This window comes from Monodon monoceros, unplaced genomic scaffold, assembly GCF_005190385.1.
Source record: "Monodon monoceros isolate NGI ecotype Baffin Bay Population unplaced genomic scaffold, NGI_Narwhal_1 Super_Scaffold_15, whole genome shotgun sequence".
Lineage (NCBI taxonomy): Eukaryota > Metazoa > Chordata > Mammalia > Artiodactyla > Monodontidae > Monodon > Monodon monoceros.
In genome coordinates, this window is record NW_021703771.1 from 58,160,918 (window position 1) to 58,172,873 (window position 11,956).

The following is an 11,956-nucleotide window of genomic DNA, read 5'->3' on the forward strand; positions in this document are numbered from 1 at the left end:
AGTATGCCTTTAAAGTATAATCATAGCACACCAGCCAGTGGGTATATTCTTCATCTGACTTTCTCCAGTAGCCATTTTCAGAAAAATGTATACCAACACAGGGATGTATGATTTCCATCCCTATTACCTGCCTTAGCTACCATCTCTGCTTTCATGTGCCAGAGCATAAGGCTTTAATTCTTTCTTGATCTCGTATTAGCTAAAACTTCACTGCCTCACCACAAATGAAAGTGCGTTTTACCACTTCCCCTAATCCTTTCTTCATCGCAACCACATAGATAACTGATTCGGATAGGAACTAGTGTTTGTACAGTGCGTTTGCACACATCATTACATTTGATCTTCAGAGTAACCCAGTAAGGAGGGTGCAGGTAAGAGAATTAGGATTCAGATGTTAAATAACTTGCCTCAGTTTCCCTGGTAGGATAATGGTAGAAACAGGACTTGAATCTAAGTTTCTTTATGCTAATTTCCATATTCTTACTACATGGCATGTTGCTTCTGTTTTCTAACATTTTTTAACCCCATACTGTTGACGTTTCTTGCACCAAAGTAATAGAGGAACATCTGTTCCACATATACTTTTCCCAGATTTGATACATCTATTAAACAAGCATGCATGGTACGTATTAGATAGCGAGCTACTCAAGAGCAGGGATTATGCCTAACAACTCTCGTGGTATATGCCATTTAAAAGCCAAGGTGTCACGGCTGATTAAAATGGGGGAGATGGAAAGTTCATAGGGAAGGTTAATTGACTGCTCTCCAGTGACTTTTCTTCCTTTCCCACGCTCATAGCATGGGAAGCATGAATCCTCATGGGTTGAAGAGTTGTTGAGGCGACACAGAGCTCGAATCACAGATGTTGAACACATCACTGGACTCAGCTTCTATCAAGAAAGAAAAGAGCCAATTTCAGACATTTTAAAGTTGAAAACACATTTGCCAACCTTTAACCAAGAAGGCTGATGTTTTTTATTCCAAAACCACGCCGTAAATCTTTTTGAAAGAACCTTCTATTTTATACATCCTCTATTTACACTATTGCATTGTTTGGAGACTGTTGACCAGAGTTAGAACTGGGAATCCTCTTGTGATACACAACCATCTCAGGGAAACTTGTGGCCTCCGCATAACAGTAGGAAAGTGTTCCTATTGAGTCACGCATGTGTCTGAATGTGTAAGAATTGTTCAGATTTGGGAATAAAGACAGACCATACCTAAAACTGCTCTTCTACTTCTCTTAAGGGCAGAAGTAGCTGTGAACATTCTCTGGACACCAGATGTTTGAATCTTACTATCATTAATAAACTTCTGTGTTGCTGGCAAACACTACACTAATGAGTAGGATTGGAATAGGCCATGTTTCATTCATTTCTTCATAAGAATTTAAAAGTGATTCTGGATTCTTTTTAAATTGGAGTTTATTTTAATTTTAATCATAAAAGTTAATGGAAGCAAAAATATTTGAGGCCCTATTTCTATCTTTTCTGTACAGCCCCTCAAAAGCCAAAGTATGTAATCCTGTGTTATTTTTTAACTGTGAGTGGGCTTCTTCAGATTTAATGATTCTTTCAAGTTAAACTTTGAGGGAAGACCTGTATTGAGTACATCCTTTTATAAAATTTTACTCAACATTTGTACCAAAGAAGAAAAATATTCCCATCCTTCTCACTGGTATTTAACATAGGTTGGAAATAACTCCCCAAATGGTGATTTTAGACTGTTAAAAGTGTGTCTTGTCTTAGTGAAGCTTCACAGAGCTTGTCAACTCATGCAAGGTGGCATTTTTCTTCCAGATAGTAGGAATGTTTTCCTCTGTGCACAAAAAATGATGCTACCAGCAGCAGAGCTATACTGTTCTGAGCTGTTCATTTTGAAGTTCCATTGATTTGAAGAGAATGTATTACCATCATTTTATATCTTCTCGGTAGTCATGATAAATGAACTTGATTTCTCTGTTTCATAGACTATACCCTTTAGTACCAACCTGTGGACTTTCAAAAGCTACATTCACTTTTAGGCTACTTGGGTCTGATATAACTGCTATATTAATACAACAAAGATCTATATTTGTCCTTCATATGATACTTGTTCTTCAAAAGCATAGGGGCCACAAAGACCTAATTTAGGTAATACAATTTGCATCTGAAAATTATTTACTAATTTAGAAAGTCTCATTGGTTTTGTTTTAGTCCCACCGATCCCTGAGGTTCTGTACATTTTTTTCCCCCCACTCTGTTTTTTTCTCTGTTGTTCAGATTGGGTAATTTCTATTGTTCTATCTGTCTTCAAGTTCACGGATTCTTTCCTCTGTCTAATCCATTCTGCTGTTGAGCCCACGCACTGATTTTTATATTTCAGCTGTTGTTTTTTTATTTCTAAAATTTCCATTTGATTCTTCTTTGTAGCTTTTATTTCTTTGCTGAGAAATTTTATCTCTTTGCTGAGACTTTCCATTTTTGCATTTGTTTCAAACATGTTCATAATTGCTTATTGAAGATTTTTATGATGGCTGTTGTAAAATCCTTGTCAGATAATTCCTACGTGTGTCATCTTTGTGTTCGCATCTATTGTCTTTTTTCATTCAAAAAGATTTTTCTGGTTCTTGTTGTAGTGAATGATTTTCAGCTGAAACCTGGATATTTTAGGGATTATGTACGAAACTATGGATCTTATTTAAACCTTCTGTTTTAGCTGACTTTCTCTGTCACCACCCTAGCAGGGGGCACTGTCTCATTATTGCCAGGTTCCTTACTCAGCCTCTATTGACATGGGGTAAGAGGGGACCCTTGTTACGAGGCAGGGTGAGAATTCAGCTTCCCACTGGGTCTCCATTGATGCTTCCCTGGCTGAGATGTGCAGGGCACCTTGTTACTGCCCCCATGTGGTCTCCACTGATGTTGTGGACAGGGGTGGCAGGGAAAACTTTATTATCACTAAGTGGGAATGAAATTACCAGTTTCCTACTGAGTCTTCTCTGATGCTATCCTGGCAGAGGACTTCAGGCATCTTTTCACAACCTGGCAAACCACTGTCTTTGCTGGCATGGGTGGGATCATGGTCTTTTATGTGGTGTGTAGTTGGAGTGGAGCAGTTATTGTTTTCTCCCTTGCTAGGCCACTCCTCTTCTGGTCCTTTGGCTGGTGAGGTAGCAGGCCTTTCTTGGGACTTCTTTTTGTCTGTACTCGTTGACATTTCCAGGTTGCTGATTTCTTCAGCAACAAGCCTGGCATATATGAACTAAAAGAGAACCCAGCAGAGCCCATTACAGTGTTGTCTGCCTTCTCCTCTCCACCTTTCAGAATCTTCCTATGTTTTTTTTATATATAATAACGAAGATTTTTATCTGCACTTAGCAGAAGGATATCTACTTCTTTATAGAAGTGTCTCATTGATTTTTATATATTTTTTCAAAACACATGCAGACACAGCTGCCTCTACATAGAGCATCTTAGCAGATCTTAATTAAATGGAAAGATGCCTTTCTCCTTTGCCAGACAGCAAGAATACAGAGAAAAGCAAGTTACAATCCTTCCAGTCCTGGTGAGAGAGAGGAGGCAGCAGAAGTGTAAATGATCCCTAAAAGATGGTAAATGTTATAATAGAGCCATGGGCAGGGTGCCAGGGAGCACAAAGCAGGCACTGGGTGCTGCTTGGCAGTATCAGCAGTGGCCTCCCAGAGGTGGTAATGACTGGGCTAGGACGTGAAGGATGAATTGGAGCTCTGCAGGTGAATAGGTGAAAAAACGGCATTCTAGCCTCCCTTGGGTGCATACATTTGGGGCATTTTTCCCTTTACTGCCACTTCCGATACTTTCAACAAGTGTCACTGTGACCAACTTACAATATACAGCTATTTCATTTTTCTTACTTTGTTAATCTCCCGTTCTTAAAGGAAATGTCAGACTATAAATTCTAGGCTGATTCTTTAAAGGAAAAGGCATCCACATCTGTTCCTACTTAGCTTTCGGTTGCTCTTATACAATATGCTTTTTTTTTTCTCTTGTCTTGAAAGAGACCCTTTCTTGCACTCTTTCATCTACTTAAGACATGTGACTAGTCCCCAGTTTGAATGGTAAATTCACATGATCATATATGGAAATGTATGTATCCTACTTTTTTCAATAAAGGCTATTCTTTCCTTTTCAAATGCACAGCAAAACCTTTATTTATCCCTAATTTTGCTGCCATGCCTCCAGTCAGTACTTCTTAAATGAGGTAAGTAACTCTCATACATAATTTTCTAGCTGGTTAGTTTATTCATGGCAGAGCAAAAAATCAGGTGAAACCTAAAGATATTTCCAAGAATCAGAGAAAAGAGGGCAAACCTTAGGGGGAAGAAGGCGAATGTTCAGGTTCTAGCAGGGTAAGGAGGTATGCAGAGCATGGTTAGGCCAGTTGGCCTGGTTGGTCCTGTTTAAGGAGATAAGACCCACTGGGTTAGAGCTGAACCACTGAGTCCTCCAGGATAGACTACAGCCACCCCCCCCTTGACTATTTTCTGCCATTAGCTGCAATAACTGTCCAGCCCGGATCTGTGGGTACGTGTTTATCTGTAATTTAAACTGTTGTTTGAACTTCGAAACTAAATGTGATTATACTTCACACTGAAGCCTGTCACAGGAATTTGGTGTGTGGGTGCTTTCATAAGCACCAAGTTAAATTTTATCATGGCTGTAGTCCAAGGGCGTTTTCCCTGATTTTTTGGCCAGTCTAAATATTGTAAGGTAGGGAAAAAAAAAACAAAAAACAAAAACTTCTATAGAATAAGTGTCTCTAAGCTAAGAAATGTGAATTTACAAATAAAAGTTGTATATACAGAATCTTGGCTGCTTTCCTGCCTGGATGTGGGTGTGTGTTTGGAGGGTGGGGTCAGGAAGGGCGGGTGGTGGTGTTTCTCCAGGGATTGGTGCTGAGTACAAGGGTTGTAGACAAATAACTCCAGCTGTGTTGTTAGGAGGAGGAAAAAGGATCTGAAGTTCATTTCAGGTTCACAAAGTTAACCATTTCTGATTTGTGACCTATATCCTTGTTTGTGTTATTTTAATTACATTTAGTCGTACTTCTGGGTAACAGCGAGTGACAGGCATATATAAATATCTTTCCAGTATTTCAAATGGTCTGAAACCAGGAGGAAAGTCTCCAACTTGTAACTTCCATAGATTTTTTGTCAACATAAAATTTTTGCATTTATCCTTTCTGTGATAGATAAATAATGAGTGAAAGAAAAGATATTTGCTAGAAACCATATCTGTACCAGAAACCGTAGAGGTATGAAATACGTTTTAGTGTACTAGAAATGAAAGAATCTCTGGAATAGGTATTATACCCATGGGATGGCAAAAGGAAGCAATGTAATCCTACCCCAACGTGGTTGTTTTAAATTTAACTTCATACTTTCACTCAAATCCTCAATTCAAGGGGCTATTTGAGGATTTTAATAAAAATATCTAACACATTACTTTAAAAGCTCATATCCAATTTCATTATATATCAGAAATTCAGAACTCAGAATCGACTTTGGCTTTCACAGAATAGAGATACAAAACAATTCAATAAACATCCAGGAAATGAGATTTTTACATCTCTTGATAATCTTGTCCCATGATGTCCAGGTATTTTTCACTATCAAAAATCGTTTATGCCTACACTTAGATGGCATTGCGCTGGGTTTAAATAAAGGAAGCAAAACAGGCCTCAGAACTGAACGTTTATAAGCTAATAAAAACTTGAAACAATTTTAAATAAATGAGAACAAAACTTTCTCAGTCCAATGAGTAGATCTCATTGCTCAGATTTTCACAATTTAAAAAATCTCAAAATTCTCAATCATAAACTATTCTATACCTTGACACAATTTCACTCTTTTGAAGAGTTACTCACTTTTATTAAGGTCAAAACAAACAGGCCGGTAGATCTATGGGGCTTTTATTTGTGGACTTGTTTGTTTTTAAGATAACGCCACTTTTTAACTTAATAGCACTCTTTAAGACACTGCAACTAGATTAGATTCAATTAGATCAAGATTGACAATAAATTTCAAAGCTGTGCTTACTCTGTGTCAAGGAATTAGGCATTAGAGATAAATTGGGGAATAGGACAGATGGGATGCCTCACCCTTGGTACTTACTTATCAACCTCTTAAGTTCTAGCCCAATGCACATGTCCTTTTGAAACCTCGTCTCTATCCCCCTAAGGGATCAATCATGGGATCATACCCTCCTAGACTTTGGAGATTATAAATAGCACATGCCCTCAAGGCTAGACATTCTTAGGTAGTTGCACCCAACTGCCCATGTTCCACTGGGCACAGTGTTGCAAGATGGCATTGAGACCTACTAAGAGATTGTCCCCAACCCCTCTCTTCCCCCACCGCCCCGCCCCCCCACCCCATGCTAGGTCTAAATACATGGCTTGCTAAAGGCAACCTGCAACCATAAAAGGAAATAAAATGATTTTAAGGTGATGTGATTATAGGTATAAGAGGATTGTTGGCTTCTACTTGGGGCTTCCAGGGAGGGACCTGGCAGGATTGTCTCCTAAAGAGAACACATTACCACAAACCATATAAGGAAAATGAGAAGTCCCAAGAAGCTGCATCATCTATACTTTTCCCAGCCTGTGATCTTCTGTTAAATTTGCCAAGACTGTATCCTTTGAGCTTATCTCCAAAAGCTATAACTTTGATGAGATATATGTTGAGTGATGTTGAATGTGCTCTTTTGCCAGGAGTGCAACTCTATACTGTGGGATTTCTTTCCTCCCAGTGGTTGTAACCATCAAAGAAAATTAATCTGTCAATCTAAGGAAGAATTGGAAAATTTTATTGGAGCCAAATTTGAGGATTATAACCCGGGAAGAGCATCTCAGAAAGCTATGAGAACTGTTCTGCCTGTTAAAAGTCAAGACACAGTTTATATAAGTTTTTTGAGACAGATGGCTGTACATGAAATGATGTATTATTGACAGTTTACGTAATCCAGATTTAAGTGCCATGATGGTGGGTCATGTGATCCTTTACAAGATTAAGAAGGAATGTTATCTTCTAAGGACTTGTCTTGTTGATGCTAGGAGAATGTTGCTGTTTATGGTTGAGCAGGTATTCCTGCTGAAGGGGAAGGTTTGGTAAATGCATAATGCAGATACACAATGCACAGTGGGGGGAGAGGGGAGGACAAAGGGCAGAAAAGAATTTTTATGTTAAAATTTTTCCTGTCTTGCCATAAATATGAATTTTATTTCACATAACTCTCATTTGGTATTTAGCATGTTTCTTAAATTGATATATTCCTTTCATGTATCTGTTGTCTTGTCTGCAAAGTCATCTGTCACTGAGAACAGAAATAATCTTTATATCCTCTGTTTCTAGCACAATGCCTGGCACATAGTAGTTGCTCAATTTAAAAAATGCCCAGGTGAATAAAAACCAATGAGACGATCCTAGCAAAATATCCATTTACGATAGCCAAGGAATCACAGGTTACAGAAATGCAGCTGGAGGACAGTCACACTGAAATTAATTATTCTTTGCATCCCTAGTTTTTAAGCACCAGATGGAATTTTCAATGGGATAGTTTTTAAAAAGAGTTCATCTATAGATATGTTTCTAGTGCACAACGCAGAATTTTTAAAAAAATAATAAAAGATCAAGAATGCCTTTCAAGGGTCGTTCACAGTTGTTTCATTGACTACATCCTGTGGAAAGTATGATGTCTGGTGAACTGAAAACAAAACAAGGAACTCTTCAGAGTTTTGACATGTCAAAAGAAAACCTCTCCATAAAGCACACAGCATTTCTCCAGTAACAAGCTGCTGTCATAAACATTCAATGGCAAAGGTGAAGGTGCATGGGAGTGTCATCCATGCTATGTAGCCCAGGCCCCAGGAGCAAAAACTGTTTTTTTAACCATACAGGCTAGTTGCGTTTTATCAACAGGCTGCCACAAAGGCCTGGGGCAAACCAGACTGAACTGGCTTGATCCAAGATGGTGGACAAAGTAGGCGAAATGTCACCACATTCCTTGCCTTGATTTATCTCTGTGTTTCCATACCAACACTTGAAAGCTGAAAGACACTTCCCCTGACTCATCTCTGCTTGTTTCAAAAGTACCTGGTGTTGGGCAGAGGTGCTTTGCAGCTGTACTAGGAGAGATACATGCTTTGAGAGATACACAGCAGTCAGCTGCTCCAAACCCAGCCCAGACTTGACCACAGGACCACACCTGTGCAGATGAAACCTGGAGGAGTCTAAGAGTTACCTTTGCTTCATCCCCATGCTAAGATCTTCGCCCAACGGGGGGATTTGTACTCTGCTTGCACAATTGGTGCCGTGTGCAAAGGAGTGTGGAAGACCGTGCACGCCTGGGGTTCCCCTGGAAATCTCCACCCCTTTCCTAGTGCCTTGATGACCTGTCTGACCCTTAAAATTCCCTTACTCCCCTCCCTTAGAGGAGATGGTGCCTTTAGAGCATGAGCTCTCCTTCTCCATTCTTTGTCCATTGAATAAAAGCCTGTCTTGCTTGCACCAAACTCAGTTCCATTATTGGCAGCGCGAACCTGAGTGGGAAAGAAGCCGCTGACCGAGCTCGGGGGTGGCGGTGGTGGTGGGGGGGGCGCTTGGTTCAGCTAGGGCCCCAAGAGGGAACCTCACATCTCATACAGGAGAATATCTTAGTTCTCATGTTCATCAACTCCAGGTAACACCTTCTGCTGTGGGGGAAAGCAAATCAGCCTGGAAGAAATAGGTAGGTGGTAGCAACCACACCGGAGCTTCTGGAACAGACAGACTTCAGGCAATGTCCCTTTACCAAAGAGGAGAGATTTTCCTCTTTCCCACACCTTCCTTCTATCTTTGAAATCTAGGGCAATGGAATCTAGCATTGGCTAAGATAGTAGTGAACCAAGAAGTGTTAGAGGCGGGTGAAATCATCCCATCCATCTCTGATGGAAGGTTGACAAATGATTAAACTTAAATTCTCAAATAACCAATGAATCAGTAATATTATTACGATAACAAAGATCTTGAGATCAATCAAATATGATGTTAATTATAATAAATACCCATTACTGGGTACTTATTTTGTTCCAGACATTGTGCTAAATGATTTACATATATATTCTCAACAATCCTGTAATGTGAAAATACTCATCTAACCACAGCTAGTGGGTTATCCCTGGCAGGGATTTGAGCCCAGGTCCTGGCAAAGTTCATACATTTAAGGAGTATGTCATATTGACTTCTTAATAAACACATTGAAAATGTTCATCAAGTTGTACTCCATCAGTAACTGAACTCTGAAACAGTTCTTGAAATAAATTTATTAATAGTGTATTAATAGTATGACATATCACCAATTTAAAAAAAAAAAGCACTTAAAATAAAACAAAGATACGTTAACCCTCAATTGAAAAATGGGCAAAAGTCTGGATTAAGACATGCACAGGAAAGAAATGAAAAGGGCAAACATAAATGCATGAAATGTTTTAATTCATTAATTAATGTATTTTTGTGCTTACCACGTGGGAAAAAGATTTAAAAGATGCAGATCTCCAGTGTTTCAAAGTTATAGGCAGTCAGACCTTGAGGAGAGCAGCACAACATAAGATGCTATGACATCTCTGACGGCAATTTGATAACTGTGTTCTGAAAGTCCAAAAATTGTCCACAAACACTTCAGCCTTCTGTATGAAGAACTTTTAGTTCTTCAAATTTGTTCTGAAGAAGCCATGATTCAACTGCTGGAAGATACAAAGTAATGCTCAGTCTAAATGGTTGACTATTACCAGAGAAACAGTAATGGTGTAGTATATTCATATAGTAGAATAAACTCTTAAAAAGTGATGCTTATCTAAATTTACTGAAGTGGAAAACTTCACACCATAGGAATTCAAAATGACAGCTTCTAAAATAGCATATGATAATTTATCGATTCTGGTGAAAGGAAAAATAAAATCCCTTTTTCTCCTCTTTCCCCTTCTTCTTTCTTCTCTTCCTTTTCTTCTCTTTCTCTCCTCTTCAGTGTCACCCCTCTCATCGTTCCCTCTGGAAGTTAATGCCCTAAAATATTAACAATATTTGTATCCGAGTGGTGGGATTTGGGGTGATCCTCAGTTTCTTGTTCCCCTATAATGCATTAATTTTATAATCTGGAAAAAAACAGTAAAATTCATTTAGGCAAAAAATATTTTGAAAATTCATAAAGTATTTGAAGTGTCTTTACCCATGTCTATATAGGTGGTAATAAATGTCTGAACAGCAGAAAGGATCCAGTACCAAAGGATATTGACTAGGTACAGATTAATAGTGCGTATGTGCCATTCCCTCATTACATTGCTGTCTGCCATGGCGATGCTAACACAATTCCAAAAGGCCCATTCTGACTTGAATTCTGCCATACTGCACAAGACATGTGTCTTTTATCATCTTCCTTCCTGTTTTCTGTGTGCACACCTGGTCCAACTTCCTTCTAATCCATCATAGAAGAAGTGTGATTCTTTTTTTTTTTCCCCAGACCTGACTCCTCTCTTCCTCCAGGGCTTTGTTTTCTTAATGATTAATGCTTCTTTCTCACACACACATCTGTGATTCCTGCCTCTGAACTGATTCCACATCTCTGCTTTGACTATGCACGTGTCCTTCTTCTATTTTTCTAAAGTATTTACCCTGTGGCATCTGTTCCCTCTGGCTCCCTCAGTCTTCTCCTCTCACTGTAGGAAAGGACAGATAAGTGATTGGTTTTTATTTCCTGATGTTATTTCTTCACCAACCTCTCCCCTTTTTTGGAAACTCCAATAAATTGGTTTCAGACCACCTCTCCAAACTTCACTACTTCTTATAACCTCTCTTAAAAAAAATAACAATTTCCTAATTGACAGATTTTATTTTTATTTTGGCAATTTAGAAAATATATTGTAAAATATAAGGAGGAAAATAACAAATCATCCGATGCAGCCACCCACTGTTAACATCCTTTCTAGTTTATTAACTTATTGATAATTGCATTAATCTTTTTGTTTTATATTTTCAAACACTATGATTATCTTAAGCCTCCTTACATGGCCCAGATTCCATTTTTCAGTAATGTTTATTTTCTTCTTTCTTATTTGTAATTTATTATTTCTATATTATTACTTCTTTGAGCCTACTATCCCCTCTTTTAAAATCTCCTCCTATTGTTTTATTATACCTTCCTTAAGTTTATTTTTATTTTTTGGATTCACATTTCTGTTAACCTGTTCTGTAATGGGAAACATTTCTTTTGACCTATGTGTTTTTCTTCTAGATGGGATTGATGTAATGAGCTCTTCCTTTCTTCCCTCCTTCCTTCCTTTGTTCCTTCCTTCCTCCCTCCCTCCCTTCTTTCCTTCTTCTCTCCCGCCCTTCCTTCCAGCCTTCCACCTTTTATATCCTGTAGTAATTTGCTGAGCTTAATGCCATTTCTTTTTATATTACTCATCCTATTTTGTTCTGAGATGAAGCAATCATCTTCCAGTGGTATCTGAGAGTTGTTTGTGTTTTCCTTTAAACCGTGTCAGGGAGGAATATTTTATGTCCTATCCAATTTTCTGAAGTCCAAGGGGAGTGTAGGGATGGGAGGAAAGATGGACTGAGGTTGTCTTAGACTTTCTAGGATATTTGAGATCTTTCCTTCTTCAGAGATTGTGTCTCAGAGAAAGGTACAATTCACCTTAGGTTAAAAAATCCTATGTTGGATAATTTTTGACTTATTTCTCCAATTTAGTGCATACCAAAGAGATTTCACATATCTGTCAACCGTATTTTCTCTTTCTCTGTTTCACTGGTTTTCCTCCCATTATGTCCCTATTTAACCATTATAATAGATGGTTGGCTCTTTCCATTCCGAATGCCTCTTTGCTATGTGACTTTGCTGCTCCATCCCTTGAATGTGGGTTAGCCTTGTGACTTACTTTGACCAACAGAATGTGGCAGAAG

The 11,956-nt window shown here is 38.6% G+C and overlaps 1 protein-coding gene across 2 annotated transcripts in view; it reads left to right on the forward strand.

Annotated features, from left to right (window-relative positions):
* The window catches only part of ENPP1 (ectonucleotide pyrophosphatase/phosphodiesterase 1), a 72,300-nt gene extending 63,776 nt beyond the window's left edge, over positions 1-8,524 (forward strand). The window contains exon 25 of one of the 2 annotated variants that reach the window (XM_029223577.1): positions 799-4,746. In XM_029223577.1, coding sequence (XP_029079410.1) covers positions 799-969 — 171 coding nt within the window. In that variant the 3' untranslated portion in view covers positions 970-4,746. Of the gene's footprint in view, positions 1-798; positions 4,747-6,732 lie in introns of those variants that run through there. The other variant, XM_029223578.1, reaches the window with a different exon arrangement.
* The last annotated feature ends 3,432 nt before the right edge of the window (positions 8,525-11,956 follow it).